The following is a 23,246-nucleotide window of genomic DNA, read 5'->3' on the forward strand; positions in this document are numbered from 1 at the left end:
AGTAATTTACAAAAGAGAAAGTGAACAGCTGTTGAACGTTTCTCGCTATGCTCAAACGTGCGAAACTCTTGCACATTGAGCCGAAGGTAGGGATTGTATTTCCGGTAATTTTGCTCCGATCAATATGAAATTTTCAGAGAGTATTCTAAAATAATAAAAACTCGAAAATTTCAAAATTTTCAAACCATAGCCCCTTCTTAAGTTGGTGCACCTTTTGAAAAATAAATAAAATTTTGTTTTACACAAAATTAAATAACACGTGTATTACAGGTTATGAAGAAACTTCTGGGGACACATATGGGGCATTCCGCATTATATACAATGTGTAGAATTTTACAAGAACCTGCTCTTAGTTCAGATGCAGATCTACTTAGAGGTGCCGTATTTTATACGCATATGGCCTTATGGAGCTCGGCTCCACTATCGAATTTACATTGTCCTCCTAGTTCTGTTCTACCATCATTTTTACAGGTAAGTAAATTATTCTTTCAGAATTTTCAAGAGTTTTCAATATGGATATACATATACAGTCGAACCCGCTTATTAGAGTACCGGTTATAGGAATATCCCGGTTTATGGAATATAAATTCGAGGTCCCGAAACGTTTCCATTTACTCCTTAATAAATTTATCTGTTTATTGGAATACGTATTACTAAAATAATACCGCTTAATAGAATATTTTTCAGGCCAACGAATAATTTTTTACCTACAATTTCCTAAAAAATTTAAATTATGTCTTGTATTATGGTTTCTCGACAAGAGCTTTGAACGCCTGTAGTGCTGCATATTATTAGGGTTCGTCAGGTAAATATTTTATTATTTTGTTGTGAATACGTCATAAAATAATTTCCTTTGTCTACAAACTATACATATTGCCACCCACTTGCCAGTTATAAAATTCTTAAGATACAGTTCTCCCTTCCTAATCGCTTGTATGTAATGTTATAAGACGTTTTCTGGATGGCCAAACCAATGTAATTTTTTCTAATTTTTATAATTCAAAGCAACAGGTGACCAGTATTTTATGTAACCGATTATTTTTCAAGACATAAGTAATTTAATAATTACTTTAATACGAAAAGATTTACATCTATACACATATTATTGAACACTTTCATATTAATTACTGTGTACATCCATATAATATAATGTAATTTGGTTTTTTATTTAATAAATAAGTTACGCTATTGTCATCATCATCATTCTCTTTGCCTTATCCCTATGCGGGGTCGGCTTCCCTAATTGCATTTCTCCACACAATTCTATCCTGGGTCATATCAATATTAATCCCCTTTACCGACATGTCCTGCCTAATCGTCTCCCCCCACGTCTTCTTTGGTCTTCACCTCCTACTCCTTCCAGGAATCTGCACTTCATCTATTCTTCGTATTGGATTATTAACGTCTCGACGTTGAACATGACCAAACCATCTCAACCTATGCTCTCTCATTTTGGCATCAATTGGTGCCACACCTAGACTTCCCCTAATATACTCATTTTTAATTTTATCCTTTCTTGTCACTCCACTCATCCATCTAAGTATTCTCATCTCCGCCACATGCATTAGTTGTTCCTCTTTCTTTTTCACTGCCCAACATTCAGTTCCGTACATCATAGCCGGTCTTATGGCTGTTTTACAGAATTTTCCTTTCAGCTTCATTGGAACTTTTCTGTCACACAAGACACCACTCGCTTCCTTCCACTTCATCCATCCAGCCCTAATTCTACTGCAAGCATCTCCATCTATTTCTCCATTACTCTGTAATGCCGATCCCAGGTACTTAAAACTATTGCTTTTTACAATCAGTTCACCATCATACATAAGTTACGCTATTGTATTTTGACATAAAGAGACCTAAAACTATAATACATATAATTAACATAGGTATTATGTACTATTATTACGTATATTCGGTACACTTATTATGGCTAGCCACCAATGATCGGTTATTAGAATATCCCGGTTATAAGAATATTTATGCTTGGCAAAACCGCTACTCCAATAAGCGGGTTCGACTGTAAAAATTCTCTGTCTAAAGATATGTCCATTATACAACACCATAAAAAAAGACAGAGAAGACGATATAGGTACGCAAATTATTAGTGTAATTTCAGTGATGTGGACTGTATATTTTTTAGGCTGCTGGTCAAGTGCAAATTTATAGAGGGATTATGATAATAAAGACAATATTATAAATTCGTAAAAAGTCTTACCCAAAGTCACTATCACTGTTTTCACTTGCGTTTCGCGAACACATATGCCTTTTTCACACGCAGTTTCACAACTGTTTTGCACGAGTTTTAATTGTTTTTGACAGATTAACGGTTATTTTATATCGAATTATTGTCTTAGGACTATTGCATTGAGAAGAGCGTTTGTTCAATGGTAATGACACCCAATGGAAGGTATAAGTGATATAGATGTGTTTCACACAGGAGCTAACACAAAGGCGACCTTTAGCTTGGGCTGGTAGTACTAAAAAGTTCGTTTTTGTAGTGAGATTGAATTTAAAAAGAAAGGTTCGAGTATTTTGCCTTCAAGTGAAGAAGGTAGTGGAAACAAACTGTCGCCAGCGGTCGTAGTCGACACAAGATAGAGAGTTCACCCTTCGGCGGATGAGGATCAGTGGAGGAAGTACCTCTCTCGTAATGTCCAAGCATAATTGTCTGTATGGGAGGGATGAAAACTTGGTGTTGAGGGATAACTAGTTACTATTAGGCAGGGTTGTCTTAAGAATTATTTAAAGTTAACGATGAAAATTGTTGAAATCATACAGCAAAAAATATAGGATTATTTTTTGCATGTGAAAAATTGAACAGACTAGTTTTAAAATGTTTGCTGATGTAAAAAGTTATAATTTGACGTCATTTCATTATATTATTAATATGTTTAACTGTATATCTATTTTAGGCTGTTAAATGTAACCATGCAGCAGTTGCTTACGAGGTAATCCTAGGTTTGAAATGTCTGGTAAATAAACAGGGTCCAGAGCTTCAAGATCCGGCGTGGTCCATTTTGTTAGAAATTATTTCACACATTTTGTGTCACATTGGTAAGTATTTTATTTATCATCATTATCATCTTAAGAGCATACAGTAGTGATCAACAGGTAGCAACAAACGCGGTCCAAGATTGCGAAAGTTCTGCGAACTTTCAAAAATGAGGCAACAGTGCGTCGTTAATTCGACACTGACAGTGACGTTTATACTATCAAAAACAATAATTTTTATGCACATAGGCGCGAAATGTTGCCAAGTCAGTGACGTTCGATTTCTTGTTATAAAAAAATCAATTTTTAGTAGTTCCAATCTGACACAAAATCTAGGCACGGGATAAAAAAGTTTATTTGAAGAAAGTGTATTTTTTTGTTCTTCTTAATGGCGGTACAGGCTCGTTTTTTTAATATTGTATTTAATTACAGAGTAATTTCCACATATTACTATATTTTTCAAATTGGGCTATGTACCGCCATTCTTTATTATATTGCGAATATGTATGCCAAATATCTCGACAGAATATTCAAAATTAGAGCCGCAATCTTGGAACGCGTTTGTTGCTACCTGTTGATCGCTAATGTTTGCTCTTAATCAGTATTGGTGGGTCTATAGAAGGGGCTAAATTTATAGCGTGTAGATTAGAGCAGTATTAGATAGTCCTATACATTTATCATTTCATCAAATTCTGTGTCATCTAATAAAATATAAAAATCTACAATTCTTTTCCATCCTCTCCTGTTCCAATTTGGTTTTTAAGTTCTTCTAAATCCTGCTTCCACCTGGTTTTCGGCCTAGCTTTCTTATTCTTTCCTCCTCTTTTGGGACTTTGAACCGATAAAACTTACAGATCATAATAAACAATACATACACGAGTCAAGAAACTTGTGAAGTCGGTAACGATTAAGTTCATTTAAGATACTAATTAGGCGGTGATTTTCTCGATTTTTTTACCAAAACAAAAAGGGACTAACTTTATTTTGAGCGTAACTTGTTTACTTTTGATGCTAGAAATTTTTTTTATAAAACAAACATGAAGCTTTTTTTAAACACTTTAAATAAGTTGTAATGAGTTTTCCCCGAAATGTGCTTCATTTTTGGTTATTTCACGTTAAAGTATTCCATTTGGAATTTGACGAATATGAACCTATTTTTCATTAGCTATAACTCTGCTTCTACTAGGTACAGAGACGTGATATATACACCTTTCTTTTAAATCTTTTACAGGCTATATTTTTGCTAAGAATATTTTTTCGACAAATTACTTACTATTTGAGTTATTTGCGAAAAACCCTCTAAAAGCGTGGTTATTTTGTTGAAAAAATACATATTCACTGCAAAATAACTCGAAAAGTATTGACTCAGTGAAAAAACTCTATAGAACAAAAGTTACTTAAAATTAGCCAGTTTATCCATTTCCTGACTTACTTTGGACGAATATTTTTTCACCTCCAAGAGGGGGTGAAACCACCCCCAGAGCAAAAGCACATATCGGCACAATATCACTTTTTTTCTTTGACGTCTTTTTAGTATTCGTTTTATTTTTTTTACTTCGTCCAATGTCAAACGTTAGTAGGTCGGAAAACATTAGATGACCACGCCAGGCTGTATATCATAATACCAAAAACATTACACATTGTATTTTTATACTTTTCTGCCTACACGCAGAAAATGATTGAATTGATATTTAATCATGAAATATCTGATAAATTTATTAAATAATTATCTAATTGAAATAATGCCACATGTCTAGGTATGTATTCACTAACTTTAATATGTCTGCTGTTATGTTTCCCTGCATCTCGTATTTTTTATGTCATATATATTTAGGTCAAACTGGCAACAGGTGTATGTTTGACCTATATTTTAGAAGTGTGTACAAGTCTTTTTCTAATTTGTATATGAATATTTTGTTTTTTTTTGTCTCATATTAATAAAATTTAGTACATTAAGATATATCATATTTTATTTAATATTTAGTAGGATGCATATTTCATACGTCTTTTTTTACAGATCTAACATCAAGCCAATCACCCAATAGACTAATAGTGACTCCACTACACGACACCTTAAATTTCATAGAACACCTAATGAAAGTTGACAGCTACAACGGGTCAGTCAAACAGTTCTACGGCATAATTGAAGAATGTTCCGCAGATAGACCCGAAAGTTCAATATTGGGCCTTATAGTTCACCACGCTCAAAGTATAGTTCCCACGGAGCATCTATGGTTGACGAATCTGTACAATTTACTACAGAAATATTTTAAGCTTGAAATTCGAAAAAATATCAGACTAAAGGTTTTAGAAACTTTGTCACATGTAATCAAACTGAATAGGTAAGTCGTAAGTTGAAATTTACTATTTTCTTGAAAGTGAAAGACAGTTTATAGCCCGGGAGGTAGTGTCAAATTTGATCAGAGCATTTTAGCATGGCTGTGTTCTTTTTATTTAGTTAGGTGTTCCAAAGCTTATTAACAAATGATGTGTCAGCTGGCCCAACACCGGGGATTTTAGCCAAGAAAAGGTAAAATATGAAACTTGATGGAAAAATGCTACAACTTATATGTCAAATATTTATCTCCGTGACTTAAATGTATAATGGCCTAGACTACCTAGCCACTGGCTTTCACCCAGGCGAATCGGGTTCAATTCCTGGCTCTGAAATTTTTTTTGTTTTTAAAATTGGCATTTTGATTTGAAAAATAATTATTTTTTGATAATACCACGCTTTGATTATTTATACAACAGAAAATATTTAACTGACGCTTTTTTTCTTACAATCTAAAATTCATAAATTAATGATTCATACTTTTTAATCTTTGCCAAACTAGTCCAAGAATATTTTTTCAACGAAAACTTTTCGTTTATAAATTCGCAAAGTTTGTGCGTTAGTGCGTTGCCGCTCCTGCAATACTTAAAGCAGATTTCGTCTTCGAGATAATTGACCTCAAAGTCTAAAATGTGACGTCACAATCCTTTCATTTTCTGCCGACACACTAAACGTCAGCTGAAATCGTTGCTATTAGTAAGTGGGCTAATTTTTTTAATCTGAATTTGTTAAGCAAAGCATAGGTTATTTACATTTGAGTTTGACACTTCGTGAATGTCAAACTAAATTTTAAATTAAGTATTAATAAAATATCAGTGACATTTGATAGTGAATTTAATTATTATATAAAATAAATAAGATGTTCAGAAATACAATTTGAGTATATTTTAAAAGCAATAATTTATTAATAACTTTTAAAAAGGTTTATACGAGTATACGGCCTCCCCTTTAATGGGAGTACATAATGATTTACGTATCTCGACATAAACAAGATCGGATTTTGCCTTGCATAATAAGTTGTAATAGTGAGTATTTTTGCCCTCTCATCACATGTCCCAAGTACTTAAGTTTTCGTCTTTTGATAGTTAGTATTATTTCCGGGAGACTTCCTTCTAGCATTGATTATAAACACACACATAGATACCTCACTCTAAGGTAAAAACGAATTCAGTGTTAAACTCCGCCTACTTACACCTCTTTACCCCTCAAGCCTAAGTACTACCTGACTGTATGGTGGCGACATTAATTGAAATCTTTGCCAAGATTGAAAAATAAATTTGAGTTACCTGCTCCAGCCATTGTCCAGTGCAATAGACGACAATATAAGGGTGGCATTCAGCATTTTCACAAATAATTTTAACGTGCTTGTAATCTATATTATGGAATTCCGATTTTACTTCAGAAAAAACGCTAAAAATTGATTAATGAAAACAGTAGAGGATTTTTAAAAATTATTTATTTATCAATACACTACAAAGGAATAACAAAATATAAAATACATAATAAAATTAGCAGTGATAAATTACATGTCATGTAAATTACTTTTTTGTAACTTTTCAAACCAATTAATTTCCAGAATTGATGCAAACTAAAATATTTCAAGCTAAGATACATAATTTATTTCCAGATTTAGTCCATTCACTCACGGTAAAATATTGCAAAAAACCTCCTAATTTTAAAGAATCGCTTGGATTGACATGAAATTTGGCTTACGCCTAGCTAAGATGTCAAAGAAAAACAAATGATGTACCGATGTGTGCTTTGGCCCTATGGTTCAGTATCACCCCTTCTCGGGAGTGAAAAAATATATGTTCAAGATAAGTTCAGAAGTGCCTAAAATCACTAATTCTAAGCAACTTTTGTTCTATAGAGTTTTTTCACTACGTCAATACTTATTTCGAGTTATTGAAAAATAAGTTCTTTTTCGTCAAATTCCATGTTGAATATTTCAACGTGAAATAATAAAAAAAATGAAGCACTTTTCGACGAAAACTCATTACAACTTTTTTTAAAGTGTTTAAAAAAGGTTTATTTATATTATTTTTGTTAAGTTTCTAGCGTCAAAAGTAAGCAAGTTATGATCAAAATATATTTGGTTCCTATTTTTTTGTTAAAAAATCGTGAAAATCACCCCCTAATTAGCATCCTAAATGAAATTAATCGTTACAACTTCACAAGATCACAACTTGCTTTACTCGTGTATGTATTGTTTCATCGGTTCAAAGTGGAAATTTTTGAAGGAGCTCTAGTTGAAAGGGCTTGAACTAGTCAAAAATCACGAGTGTATGCAAATTTTGAACAGCCACATCTTAACCAATTTTTGCCTTACAGAAAAACAAAAAATTCAAAATATTCAGAAAAGCAAAACCTACATTTTTTTTACTCTTTGTGATTTTTGGTGTCACTAATAAATTTTAAGTTATTTTGAAAAAAACATTTTTTTCAAAATAAAAAAAAATTGTTAAAAAATAAGCCCTTTGAACAAATGAAACTTACAGATCAGTATAAATAATACATAAGTAAAGTAACTTGGGAAGCGGTAACGATTAATTTGATTTAAAATGCTAAGTGGGGGCTGATTTTCCCGAGTTTTTTTGACCAACTTTATTTTGAGCGTAACTTACTTTTTATGCTAGAAACTTATTAAAAAACAAAAATGAATATTTTTTTGAACACTTTAAAAAAGTCGTACTGAGTTTTCCCCAAAAAGTGTAAACTTTTTTGGTTATTTCACGTTGAAATATTTGCTTTGAAATTTGACAGATATGAAACTATTTTTCATTAGTTACAACTTTGCTTCTACTGGGTCTAGAGAGTTCATACATACACCATTTTTTTCTCTTTTTAGAAGCTATATTTTTACTGGAAACCTTTTTTTCGGTAAAATACATATTTACTTTTTGAGTTATTTGCAAAAACCCACCTAAAAAGTGTTTCTTTTTGTTGAAAAATGAACATATTTACTCGCAAATACCTCGAAAAGTATTAACTTGCTTAGAATTACTTTTCTTCTTTCCTATATGTATTCCAAAATTTCGTGTCAACCCAAGCGGTTATTTAAAATTTGGAGTAAAAACCGTGATTCAATGGTATTATTGGTTTCTATTATAGTTTTCTACTGTAGTTTTATAAAATAGTTTTAGCTATAGTTTTATAATAGTTAAGATTATATTTAGAAAATTGTATCATGTTGTGACTGGCTGTATGGCATTTACCAATGCCAATTAAATAAATAAATAAAAATGTTATAAAACTAGACAATAATACTACTATAACTACAGCTAAATTAATCGCAATAGTTGAAGTATTCAAATATCTACATTATTAATTTACCGAAAATAAAACCTAATATATAGCTATAAATTTTTACAAAATAACTGCAAATATCTAGGAACCTGGGTAAATAAAAACGATGACCAATGTATCTATTAGAGAAATCAGGACACGCATTGAAATTGCAAGACAAGCATTTATAAAAATGAAAAAAATGTTTGTTAATCGAGATCTTCCTCTGTAGCTGAGGATAAGAGCCTTAAGATGCTACGTGTTCTCGACTTTGTTACATGGAATGGAAAGCTAGACACTAAAAGTAGACAATATAAATAAGTTGGAAGCATTTGAGATGTAGTGCTATAGAGGGATTTTGAAAATACCTAGATCTAACGAGTTACAAATGCAAAAGTATTAAGAAGGTTACAATGTTACAAAAGGATTGCGAGGTGATAAAGAACATCAATACAAGAAAGCTGGATTTAGGCCAAATTACCAGAGGAGCGAAATATGAGATATTAGGCTCATAATGCAAGGTAAAATTAAGGGTAAAAGATCCATAGGTAGAAGAAGAATTTCCTGACTGAGAGACTTAAGAGAGTGGTATAGTTGCAGCTCAATAGATATTTTCAAAGCAGGCGCCAATAAGGTACGGATAGCTGTAGTGATGGCCAACCTTCGATATGAGAAGGAACTTCGACAAGAAGAAGAGGATATAAATGTTGTTCTGAGTAACATTGTACTACAAAAAATTGACAATTTATCTAGAAAAGGCAATATAGAAGTCTGTGCAAAATAAGAAATTGTACTGAGGTGAACTAAAATCAATATGATTTACTGTTCGATCGCATACTTTTTATATTTAAAATTTATCTAAGGACTTTCTAGAATTAAGACATCGATGTTTTAAAAAAAAAGTAGTGGTGAGTACCAAATACAATAGATTATTATCTTTCTTTGAAAAAATACCACAAATTCCCAACGTTCAAAATGAATAATGTAAGTACATACATATCTTGATAAAGTGACAGGGAATTTCCAACATATAAATAGTTGAAGGCCATTTGCCTAGGAACAATAGGTAAAAGCTGGATTAAACAGACAGGATTAGAAAGTTTAAAACATCACTAATGAGATCATATTTAAAAACAAAGTAAATAAGTATATTTGAATGTTAATTCTTTTCAAACTAAGATCACAGTATAAAGAGGGAACCTCTATATACTGTGATAAGATTGTAAAATTAAAATATTGGGAAAAAAAGATATATATTTATTATTTCTTTTTCTGAAGAAGTACTTTCATTGTTGACAATATTGAAACATTTTATTATTATTAAAAGTCGAGAACAATTAAAAACCACGTTAATATTTATATGAAAGTGCTTTAAAAATGAAGGTATATGACTCTTGAGAAGAATTAATATTTTTTAACAAACTTGGTATACGACTCATAATATCTGACATCTGATTCTTTTATTTTTAGTTTTGAGACATGCAAGTTTTTATCAATAATACATTTTTCCCTAAACTTAATAAAAAAGTTTTCTATATGATTCCAAGGTTTTAAGACATACTGATATTGTTTTCCTGATATTATAAAATACTTGTTAATATCTACTGTATATAGAGACTAAAGCTAATAGTGTAGTTTAACATACAGTTAAGTCCACGGTTATTTACCCGTGCGTCATTCATACCCGGCGAGATAAAACATATACTTTTTATCTAGCATCATTCTCTTCCACGCATGAAACTAAAGACAAACCAGCTACCGCCTGTTATTAAGTAAAAACACATGTTATTTTTATGAACGCACTAAACTCAGTACATTGAAAAGATCTAGGTAGAAAAAAAGACGTTTTCATATTTTAAATACAATTTGTGACGTTTCTGGTTTGTTTACTTTTGTGGCTGTCAGTCTGTTGAATTTTTTGCTGTTTACTTGTCGAATTTTTGCATTTTGATGTTTGTTTACCTTTACTTTTATCGAAAATAAGTAATTTTCTGTGAATCTTTTCCCTTTTAGTTTTCTGTTTGCTTTCATTAACGTTATACCACTGACAAGTTTTAAAAAGTTTGATTTTTACCAAAAATTTTATAATTTTCCTTTTATGGTCTTCGCAGCTTTTAAGCCAATTAGTAGTTAATAAAATATGGTTAGTCACATAGGTTTCAATTTTTTCGAAAACTGCATTATCTACTTTAAATAAATTAAAAGCCTCGTGAAACTTTTCTAACAATATTGTAGTAATAGTAACAAACAAATCTGATGGTCTCTGAAGAAACTTTATTTCTTCATTTGCGCCATAATCTCTGAAAAGTAACATTAATTCGTGTTTCTGTAATAGAATTTTGTTGTCTTTTAGCAAGTCTTCCTGGCATTTACTACAATTCAAGTTCTTTATAATCTTATAGTAAATATAACCAGCGACATATGTAACAGCACACGTTTCTAAATTTGTTATGCTACATTGGCTGGAATGTGCCGTGCTTAAAATTTGGTTGTCATTATTTTCCTTTTGCATGTCTAAAGATTGTTCTACATGAACTGTTTGGGTTTCAATGGACTCGTCAGATATTTCGACGCTGGTTACTTCGTGGGTTAAATCTAAATTATCAGTTTGTGCTATTTCACAATTTCCATTGTCTAAAGCAATTTTTAGTTTAATATTTGTGTTATGCTTAATGGCAATTCTTAACTGACTAACACTAGGTGTTGGATTGTAACCACCCCGATTGCGCACAATAGAGAAAAAATTTTCTAGAGGATCTTGGTTAAGAAAAGATGTTAAAAGATATGACACATTATATTTTTGAAGTTCCTCCCACAAACATAAAACTGACAAAATTGTCCACTGAAAGCCGTGTAGACAGTGAATATTATTTCTCTCTTTCTGATTTTCAAAAACTTTAATTTTTTTAAAATATTCTAAACCTGCTTTTAAGTTTTCAGTTGACTTGCTTAAAGTTGACATTGGCTTTCTGTTTGGGTTACTATCACTACAATATTTGCTGTTAAGACCATCAAAAATATTATTTATAATTTTTAAAAATTCGGCAGTATCAGGAGCCGTTTTGGTGTGTAACTGGCCTACAGATTTTGCTGTTGACATTGCTGAGGCAACTGAGTTGGAAAAAATTTGGGCTGCTAATTTTACACGCATTTTTTGGAAATGATTAGGGTTTATGTGAACGTCTGTTATTTTCACCATGCATCGTGCTCTCACATTGGTTCTATCGATGTTGTATGTGTATTCAATATCTTGCCACGATATCTGGTTAGAATCGGCAAAAAACGTCAACTTTTTGTTAAGAAAATTATTTCTTAGACTTTTTAATAAGTGGGGTGTATCAAAAACAGTGAAAATCCTCTGATTTCCTATTTCTATTGCAGGCTGATCCTTACATGCGCCTAACAGCTTAAATAAAGCTCTATTATTAGATGCTTGATCACACACTAACACTTTTGGTATATACCCAATATTTTGTAATTTTGAAACAACTTCAACTACAATGTTTTTTAAGTTGTCGCTATGTATTGGACCACCTGTAACAAAATAGCAAATCGGAATCTTCCAGTTATGTAGCAAGCCGCGCATCATGAAAACCAGACCTGTGTTGGCAAGTTTGTTTGTTCTTCCTAAAGCACCTAAATCTTGAAACCCTTCTATAATGTCATCTAATTTATTGTACTCCAATTTTTTTTTTCAAAGAAATTTCATCAAACATTAACACACAAATTTTTTCCAACTCATCCATTGTGTCTGCTTTTTTCTTCAACTTGTCAATTAAGGAAGTGTTTAAACCAGTTCTTAATTTTATGACACGCAACCAAGTTTGAATTGTTTTTACTGAAGGTAATATAAAGTTAAGAGATCTAGTTAAAAATTTGTAACAACTAGGAGACTTATAATAAATGGCCAGAGCTAAATCCTTTTCATTGTGACTCCATTGTGAACGAGTTTTGTGTGAAAACTGCATATTAACAAATGTGTGCACGTATTTGCTTTTATTTTCTAACAGTACCTGTAACATGAATTTGGTTGCCGATTTTTTGTTTTTTGTTGTTCTTCTACAACGCCGACTGTTCTTCTGACGGCACTTCTTCTTTAAAGCACTTACTTGATACTCCAATTTTTTTACCTTCTCCGTCAATTCAGTTTCAAGTTTTGTGGGCAAATTAATTTCAAAACTGGAAATATCACTGAGACTACTACTTGATCTCTTAGGCGATGGAGTTGACCTAACCATACAATCGTCACTTGTAGATCTTTTACGTTTCGTACCGCAATAAACGTATGTAGAGCATACTGGTGGGATATCACCTAAAATAGGTGTAATCATTGAAATGTATGTGTAATTTTAATTAAAGCAAAACAAGCATCATCATTATTTCTGGAGTGATAGTAACAACGCATTCATATTTTAAAAAAAATCTCTTTTGATTTAATTGTATAAAAATATTTAAATCATTCAATATCCACTGATTTTATATAAAATATATTTTAATAGTAGTATTCTCATTGACAAAGCGCATTAGGCAAACATAAAAATATTTATAAAATTGAGTACTCACCTAAATCAGTTGTTAACTGTGTAAATTTTAGAGGAACAGCATTTTTCCTTAATAACTTTCTTTGGCCACTTTGGTAAATATATTCCACTGCAAAATGATGCTGGCAAATTACCCTCTGTTTAAGGTCAGTGATATCCATCAATAAAATATCAATGTTCCCGCAGTTTTTTTGCCAAATTTTTGTACGCTCTACGTCTTTCAGTGGAAATTTAAAGAAAGATATATTATTATTTGTTCCATCGTTTCTTTCAAAACATCCCGCGTAAACACACTTATGAGTTACAGAGGCCATTTTGTCTAAAATATGAGTCCTTTTTTTTTATAAAATTCCGCTCTAATTTGTCACAACACCTGCCTGTCACAGATAATACACCTATAGGGTAAGTTCGGCCCTGACACTACTCCTACCTCCTCGCAAGTCAGAGAGAGAATGAGAAATCTCGATACGGTTTTCGAGTAGCGCCATCTAGTTTTTGATACGTCTTTCGGTTACCAAGAGGTGAGCTATCTATGGTGTTTTTAATCAATGCTTCTAGTTACTTCCACGTTCGACATTCTTTGAATCAATGGTATTCGTAGGATTCTTCTGTAACACCAAAATTCAAAGGCGGCCAACTTATTCAAATGGACTTGTTTCAACGTCCACGCTTCCAAGCCATAAAGAAGAGTAGAGAACACGTAACATCGAAGCATTCTTAGGCATAGTTCTAACCTTATATCCCGACAACAAAGAAACTTTTTAAGTTTAATGAATGATGCACGTGCTATTTCAATACATGTCTTAATTTCTTTGGTTTGGTCTACATTTGATGTTATCCATGTTCGTAAGTATTTGTAGTTATCCACACTCTCAATCACAGTATATTCAATAGTTAATTGGATGTTTGCGTGTGCTGATTTAGTTATTATCATGCATTTAGTTTTCTTTAAATTCATCTTCAGTCCGTACTCATGACGGCGTTCATTAAGGCGTTACATTACGTTCTGTAAATCATTGTTGTTATCCGTTATTATTACTGTATCGTCTGCAAAACGTAAGTTGTTCAAAACTTCTCCATTGATACCTTCTATTGAATCTGAGAGCGCTTCTTTGAAATACCTCTTCACTGTAGACATCGAAAAGTAGTGGAGACAGCACGCAATCCTGACGGACTCCTCTCTGTATTTTGATATCTTGGGTGTCTTGGTTGTCAACTCTTACCTTGGCAGTTTGATTCCAATATACAGGGTGTTTCATTAATAATTGTCCATATAGTAACTGGAGAAACCTTAGCACAAAATACGAAGATTTAACCTAAAACCCTTAAATAAAATGTGGCTCCTTACTGAGTTACAGGGTGTTTTATCTAAAAATTTAAAAACTATTTTTGCTCAGCATTTTAAAACTATTTGACGTATCGTTTTCATAATTGGCAGGAAGTATAGGTACTGTACAAACTACTAAATTTTGTTAAGCAAACGTTTCTGGCTATTACCAGAGGGGTACGACAGGGGAAAGTGAATGGTTGACCCTTTCCAAATTCTACGCCACTGGCGGAATTGCTATTTTAGTTCAATTTTTGGATTCTCCAATACTTTCTATGAAAATAATATACTCCTCATTCGTAACGATAAAGTCATTAGTTTTCGAGATCTTTGAAGTTAAAAATAAAAAGACACGGTTATTTTGATTAGTTTATTGTGTCGCTTCATTTTTAATTTCAAATATCTCGAAAACTACTACGTATATTATTTATATACTACGTATAAAAAGCGTATATTATTTACATAAAAAGTATTGGAAAATCAAAAAATTACACTAAAATAGCAATTTCGTCAGTGGCGTAGAATTTGGGGTCAACCAGACTTTATCCCCTGTCGTACGCCTCTGGTAGTAGCTAGAAACGTTTATTTATCTTAATTTAGTAGGATGTACAGTACTTACACTTTCTGCCAAGTATGATAAGAATATGCCAAATAGTTTTAAAGTACTGGGTACAAATAATTTTTAAATTTTATTCAGATGAATCATAATATCATAAATTAATCAAAATAACTGTCCGGTTTCATATTTAACTTCAAATATCTCGAAAACTAATGACTTTATCGTTACCAATAAAGAGTATATTATTTACGTAGAAAGTATTGGAGAATCTAAAAATGGCACTAAAATTGTAATTTCTCCAGTGGCGTAGAATTTGAGAAGGATCAACCATTCACTATCCCCTGTCGCACGCCTCTGGTAGCAGCTAGAAACGTTTGTTTATCATAATTTAGTAGGGTGTATAGTAGTCGCACTTTCTGCCAAGTATGAAAATTATACGTTGAATATTGTTAAAATGCTGACCAAAAATAGTTTTTAAATTTTTAGGTAAAACACCCTGTAACTCAGTAAGTAACCACATTTTTTTAAGTGTTTTAGGTTAAATCGTCGTATTTTGTGCTAAGGTTTCTCCAGTTACTATATGGACAATTATTAATGAAACACCCTGTATATTAGATATAATTTTCATGTCGCGACTGTCAATATTTTTTCTTTTTAATATATCTACAAGCTTTTTATGTTTTCTATTTTTAAACTAATCATAGTATATTATAGCATCAACGTTTCGAACTTTACGCGATCCCTCTTCAGGTGACAGGCATAACTTTGATTTTTTTAATGGTAAAGTACATCATGTGATACCGCATTTTTTAACAGCTTTTGAAATACTGATTACAAAAATATATAACACTTTAATCCTTTTTGGATGCGTAGGCGCGAAATTTCGGTCGAACTCTTTTTAAACGCATTTATTTTTTTCGAATCCTGAGAAATCTAATAAGTATTTTTGAAAAATTTAAACGCAGAGTGAAAGATTAGATTATTACCGAGGGCTGGCAGTCCCTTAGAATAAACAAAAAGTTTCCGTTGAATGATATATTTGAAATTAAAATAAACACTTAATTTTCTCTTTTTTTCACCACTGTGACTAATTAAAATAAACATTATAGGGTTCTCAAGGACTTTGGACCATCGAGAATACTGTAATATTTCATTCTGCGTTTAAATTTTTCAAAAATATTTATTAGTTTTTTCAGGATTCGAAAAAAATGATTGCATTTAGAAAGAATTCGACCGAAATTTTGCGCCTACGCTCTCAAACAGGATTAAAGTATTATACATTTTTGAAATCAGTATTTTAAGAGCTTTTAAATGAGGTTTCACATGATGTACTTTCCCCATTTACACAAATCAAAGTTATGGCTGTCACCTGAAGATCGTAAAGTTCGAAACGTTGATGCTATAATATACTATGGTTAGTTTAAAAATCGACCTGTCCGAGCGTATTGCTTATATTCGTAAAATAAACAAGTTAACAGGGGGGGGGTAACACTTATTCCACCGCACTGTATAATTAGGGTTATTATAGAGTAATTTCCACATATAGTCCGTCCGCTATAACTTTTCCCATGCGGTACGATTCATTTTCAATCAAATTAAGTCAAAACAGAAAGTGAAACGTACGCCGATGTATGTAGTATATAGTATACAGTATACAAAATGTATATACACATCGACGTTCGTTTCAATTTATGTTTTGACCTAATTTGATTGAAATGAATCGTACCGCATGGGAAAAGTTATAGCGGACGGACTATATATTATATACTAACAAATTTTTCAAATTGGGGTCTGTACCGCCATTCTTTATTATATTACGAATATGTGTGCCAAATATCTCGACAAAATATCCAAAATAGCTGCAATCTTGGAACGCGTTTTTCATCTTGATGTCACGCTGATGTATTCTCTTAAGGGAGACACAAAATATCACAAAAAAGTTATCACTGTTATAAAAATTAATATATTTTTGTGAATTTTAGGAGGCAATATGAAGACGAACTTATAGATCGCATAGTAGTACCACATATGGCTAATATTAATTATAACACCGATATAGTCGTAAGATCTTCTGTGGCTAATCTGCTAATCGACCTTTGCCTTGAATGCGAATCAAAAAAGTGTCTGGATCTGTTAGATATTCTGGAAAAGATGTTGCTCAGACCTTTCGATACTTACCTATCGGATAATAGTTCCCATTCAGATGCAGAGTTTGCCGATATAAAGTGTCTTGTGGAAGGACTTATTAAAGTTTTTATAGTAAAGATTCACAAGTTACCATCTACTCATGCCATCAAAATCTATAAAATGTTAGTCAAATTTTTGGAACTTCACTATAATAAACCGAGGTTATTTGAAAATTGTCCGATCGTTAGGAAAATGGTAGGTACATAAGTATAAATACGCTAGAATGATTTGTATACAGTGATGAGCGCGCTAATAACCGGCAAAATAACGCAAAAGATGGAAAACATATTAAGTTGTGAGATAAAAAGAGATGAAACTAGTAGGGGTGTAACGGGTCCGAAAGTCATTATTATTTTTGCTCCACCCTGTATACTCAGTCCGTTAAATTCATATTTGTGTTTCAGAAGGAATCGTAAGTTTCTCACAGTTATTTCGTATTACGTAATTAATTCTTGATTCTCATGCGTATTCGTATCTCTGTTTTTATCTGAAGTTGAATTTTTGCCGTCAAAGAGATGAGACTCATAAATCTTTTTACTATTGTATTTTTGGCGACTGTTAGACCGAAATATGATGTTTTGGAGCTGATTTATTTATGTTGAGAATTCCTTAGTAGAGATTAAATGGCTCTGAGTGTGTTTATATAATATAACGAGTTCACACGTGTAATATTGCGAACGTTGCGAAAAAGCCTGGGAGAATATTGAGCTCAGATATGGCTGTCAGAATTTCGTTTGGTTTGATCCTATTTGCGGGAAAAAGAGTTATTGCCTTTGAAGGCGTGGTTGAAGTTTGCTTAAATCTTTTTTATTCGTTTTGAAATGAAGAGTGGAAATTGGCGAATTTTTTGATTGGTAAAACCGGACATGGTTGAGTAGGATAGAAAAATGGGGAGATGGAATGAGTTTTGGGTTGTACAGGAGTTCGAAATATAGTCGTGATCAGTTCTAAGTAGACGAGAAGAGAGATCAGTTCTAGAGAGTCTAGAATAAGAATTTTGTGCCTTTCCGTCAGCAGGCTCTTTGCCTTGCTGACGGAGAAAATTGTTGAAAATAGTTCAATGGAGAAAATTAGTTATTTGTATTTAGTACAGTTTCTTTGAGTTTTTGTTCCAGAGCCGAAGTAGGCTCAAGTGGCTGCTGTGGTCGTAGAGAATGTAAATGCTCGACCGTATTTTGTGTTCCTAGTGATGGATTAAACACATCCATTAGTTTTCTTTTGTCGAAAAGTTTTTCGTTTCTTTCAATTAAGTTTAATTAATAACAATAATAATAATATAATATACAACTGTTGCATACAATAAACGAACAATGGAATTTCATCTCTAATATAATTAATAACTGTACTTTGTCTGTAAAAATGAGTGTCGTTATGTGCCGTGACATCAGGACAATGTTTAACACCGTAATTGCCGCATGGATGGACTATGGATCACCCACGGATAAAGAACACATTAAGGTACTTGCGCTAGTTTTAGTTGTTGAACTCTTACGTTTTCTCGCGAATTGATGAAACTTTATTTTTTTGATAACAACTTTGCTGAATTTTTATTTGTTTCCATAAAGTAAGAATTATGTTTAATTACCAGATCTTGTTTACCAATCTCTATCCTTATAAAGTAATCACGCATGAAAGTAGCCTACGGTAAGTACAGATATTTCAAGTAACCGGCATTCTTAGTTTTATATTTTTTTATAAGTAAACATATAATATGATATTTTCTTTTTTAATTATAGCGCCCCTCGAGCAATTGAGTTTCAATTTTATTTAACATCTATTAAGAATCCACACCCCTAGGTCTCTGAAGACTTAAAGCTACCGAGGTATATCAAAAAGTTAAGTAGCACCAAGTATATTTTTATATTTTGTTAAATTTATCCTGTTACATATTATTTTTTTGCCTTTGTTATCCATAGGCGTGCTATATAAAATATGGCCCACCGTGTTTGGGGCATACTTAGTGTTACAAAAAATTTGGCTTCCATTCGTGGGGCCGTTACAGGGGTGGGAAATTTAGCGATATAAACGTATAAATTTAGATTATATTGATTGTTCCCCACCGTTAGACGTATCGGACGAGTTTGGCGACTAACACTGTGACAGTGACAGTTTAAAGGTCGCTGCATATTATCATGCACGTAGCGTTTCCAGCACGTAGCGTGTAGTTTCCGAAAAATATGATTTTAGTAAACGTCAAGTGGCATATACGATACGTTCCAGATAGGTAGTGTGAATTGTTTGTATTTAAAACCATTAAATCATATTTTTCGGAAACTAAACGCTACTTGCAAGATAACATGCAGCGACCTTTCGTTGACATACTCCTCTGATACGTCGAAAGATGGGAAACAATCAATGTAATGCAAATGTATACGTTTCTATCGCTAAATTTCCCACCCTACTAGTTTCATCTCTTTTTATCTCACAACTTAATATGTTTTCCATCTTTTGCGTTATTTTGCCGGTTATTAGCGCGCTCATCACTGTATACAGTAAGCGCCACCCTACTAGATACATAGGAACATTGAGCTATTACAGTCCTGGACCCTTCACTTGTTGCAATGTTTATTTTTATATCTAGTGACGTGTTCAATCTCAAATTAATCCCTTAATTTGTAATCTCACATTATTCTTAACTTCCTAAACTTTTATGGTTTCACCGTGTATAATTAAAACATTGGGAAACATATCTAGTAATATTTTAATAATTAGAGTCCATTCAACCTGCAAACTTAATAAATTGCCAAATAATATATTTTCCAATTGAACTTCCTAAGTTTTGCAATAGCTTTCTTTAAACTGTAGTTGCAAGCTTTCAACATATTCAAAGTCCGTAGTTTGTTACCACGCGACTTATTGGTGAATTGTATATTTTGACGAGATTATAAATTAGCCAAAGGGACTATTTTGGGTCGCAGTCTATCATAGAAAGTTACCTGACCAACATCTGTAGTGTAATACTCAGTTGCTGTCAATAAAACCATATTTTTACTCCACACTTCAAACATCCATTTACCATCGTCGATCGAGAAGAATCGGACAAGGGGCATTAGAAAACAATTCGATCCTGATATTTACATCGAATTGTCCATGACGTTTAGAACGTCAGAAAATTTATGGAACCTCAGTGTTAACATAGAAAGTTGACAAATAATAGATCAGCTGTATTTGACGTTTAAAGTTGTCATTTTGTTAAAGTTGTAAAGTATTGTAATATTCTAGGTGTTTGAATAAAGGTATTTTAAAGCAGAGTAACAATACTATTCATTAATGTATTTTTTGTATGGAAAAACAATTATTTTGAATAGTTTCTTGACAGTAACATGACAGGGATGAAAGTCACATCTGAGAACGGACATTAGCTCATAAGCATAGCCATTAGGTACCTAACCATGTATCTAGTAACGTAGCGCTTACTGTATATATACTTATACAAAGTGTCCAGAATTGTGGAATAATCTTGTACCAGTGTATATAATGATTTTCTTTTCAGATTTTTGAGTGTTTCCTAAAAATAAGAGCAGATAATTTGTACCATATCGGTTATCAGGATGGAAAAGACCTTAAATTTAGTTCATACATATGTGTTGTCTACAAAAGTACCGATAGAGGAAATCTGGGGTCTCCGGTTCCTCAATCTCCCGCCCCAATTCAACGACTGCCTGTTACTGTGACACCTGTATCTCTTAAAGCAGCTTTCAAGATATTTATAACCTGTCTAAAAACGGAAAAAGGTACGCTTTGTTAAGGGAGGGATTGTATTATGTAGTTTAAAATTTTTGAAATTTTCAGTTTTTTATACTTTCAAATGAAAGTACATAACTTCAAGAATATTCTATGAAAATTTCAGATTGATCGGAGCAAACTTATAGTCCAGGGCGCATCTGTTTTGAGATGGACGTTGAGAGGTGACTCTAATTTTTTTGCAGAAATTGCTTGAAAATAAATCAAATAATAATATTTGAGTTATCCTCCCTCTCAAAAAGGTCCGGAACATTGTTTAAATAATCAAAATGTCAAAAATTGAAGGAAAAATTCGATTTTTTTCTTCGTTTTTTGATTATAACTTTAAAAGTATTCATTTCCGAAAAAAGTTGTACTGTCATAAAAGTTGCGTAATTAAATTTCCTACAATATAGAATTGGTTAAAAATTTAAAAAATAGTCACCCTAGTTGCCAAATAGCAATAATTGCGAAAAAAACATACAAAAACAAGTATTCGCATTTTACGTTTTTCAACCATTTATGCTACACTTAGGACCTTCATATTTCACCCAGAAAAACTTCATGATACATTAAAACAATACTGTAAATTTCATTAAGATCGGTTCAATAGATTTTGCAAAATAAATTTTGCAATTCAGCTTTCGCAAAAAAATTCATTTTTTGGAAATGTTATAGGACTGAAAATAAAGCAGATAGCAAGTTGAAATTTTTTTTGCTTATAGAAGTGTACTGTACCTTTCATTTGCAATTTTCAAAATTAAAATCGATTAATTACCACGGCGTCAGAAATTTTTTAAAATAAACAATAATTTTTGGTGCTACGCGCAGGACAGCGGTGTTCGATTCACACAAGTTGATTTCCACCAAAATTTCTTCCAATCTTTATCTAATATATTATTTTCTTACTCTATATTTTGTTGTATTTTAATATTTTAATTCCACAAAAATCAAACTAATTTTATTATTGTTTGTGAAATATTGTTTAAACAATTGCATATGTTTAAAAATAATAAACTTTTATTATTTAAGTTAAAATATATTAACAAAGAAAGTTTTTGCTAATAAAAGTGTTATTTCAAAGGATAGAGTATCTGTTTTTATTTTGCAATAAACAAATTTATTTATTTATATCGAAATGTAATAAAAATTAAAATGTATCAATCATTATCAAAGGTCATTGGAATGCCCAATCAGGGCAAACTCTCGCTGTCCTGCGCGTAGCACCAAAAATTAATGTTTATGTAAAAAAATTCCTGACGCCGTGGTGTTAATCGATTTTAATTTTGCAAAATTGCAAATGAAAGGTACAGTACACTTCTATACGCAAAAAAATTTTCAACTTGCTATCTGCTTTATTTTCAGTCCTGTAACATTAAAAAAAAATGAATTTTTTTTACGAAAGCTGGATTGCAAAATTTATTTTGCAAAATCTATTGAACCGATCTTAATGAAATTTACAGTATTGTTTTACTGTATCATAAAGTTTTTCAGGGTGAAATATGAAGGTCCTAAGTGTAGCATAAATGGTTGAAAAAGGTAAAGTGCGAATACTTGTTTTTGTATGTTTTTTTCACAATTATTGCTATTTTGCAACAAGGGTGACTATTTTTTAAATTTGTAACCAATTCCATATTGTAGGAAATTTAATTACGCAACTTTTATGTCCGTACAACTTTTCTCGGAAATGAATACTTTTAAAGTTATAATCAAAAAACCAAGAAAAAATCGAATTTTTCCTTAATTTTTTGACATTTTGATTATTTAAACAATGTTCCGGACCTTTCTGAGAGGGAGGATAACTCAAATATTATTAATTGATTTATTTTCAAGAAATTTCTGCAAAAAAATTTGAGTCACCTCTCAACGTCCAAATGTACTAACATTTTTACAGATGCGCCCTGGTCTATTACTGGACATGCAGCATGTTGAATATCCCTACCTTTTACTTGCTTTGCTGCGGTTTCGCACCAGCACGCTTGAGCGTAGTGAGAAACGTTCAACAGCTGTTCCCCTTCTCTTTTGTAAATTACTCCGCGGTTCAAAAACATATTTCGCACACCTTTATGATTTGACAGAACAAAAAAATAGATTGAAAATAAAAGTTGTCAAAACACGCACTGCTTTTGTCAAAGGCGGTCTACATGTACATAATAGTCCAGTTTGCTTGAAAATTTGAGAATAATTAGTAGATAGTCCAAGGATCAAAATCTATATGTTGCCGAAAGGCGCTTTTACCATGGGGGTGGTTGCCACCCCATCTCGGGGGTGGAAATTTTTTATTATATTTTGACTGCA

General features: G+C 32.1%; 1 protein-coding gene across 1 annotated transcript in view; it reads left to right on the forward strand.

Moving 5' to 3' along the window:
- The window catches only part of LOC114331759 (tuberin), a 111,418-nt gene that overhangs the window by 21,341 nt on the left and 66,831 nt on the right, over positions 1–23,246 (forward strand). The window contains exons 5-9 of the mRNA XM_028281397.2: positions 271–471; positions 2,913–3,054; positions 5,009–5,333; positions 17,021–17,420; positions 20,719–20,959. Of these exons, the coding sequence (XP_028137198.1) occupies positions 271–471; positions 2,913–3,054; positions 5,009–5,333; positions 17,021–17,420; positions 20,719–20,959 (1,309 nt within the window). The remainder of the gene's footprint in view (positions 1–270; positions 472–2,912; positions 3,055–5,008; positions 5,334–17,020; positions 17,421–20,718; positions 20,960–23,246) is intronic.

This window comes from Diabrotica virgifera, chromosome 8 (assembly GCF_917563875.1).
Source record: "Diabrotica virgifera virgifera chromosome 8, PGI_DIABVI_V3a".
NCBI classification, from domain to species: domain Eukaryota; kingdom Metazoa; phylum Arthropoda; class Insecta; order Coleoptera; family Chrysomelidae; genus Diabrotica; species Diabrotica virgifera.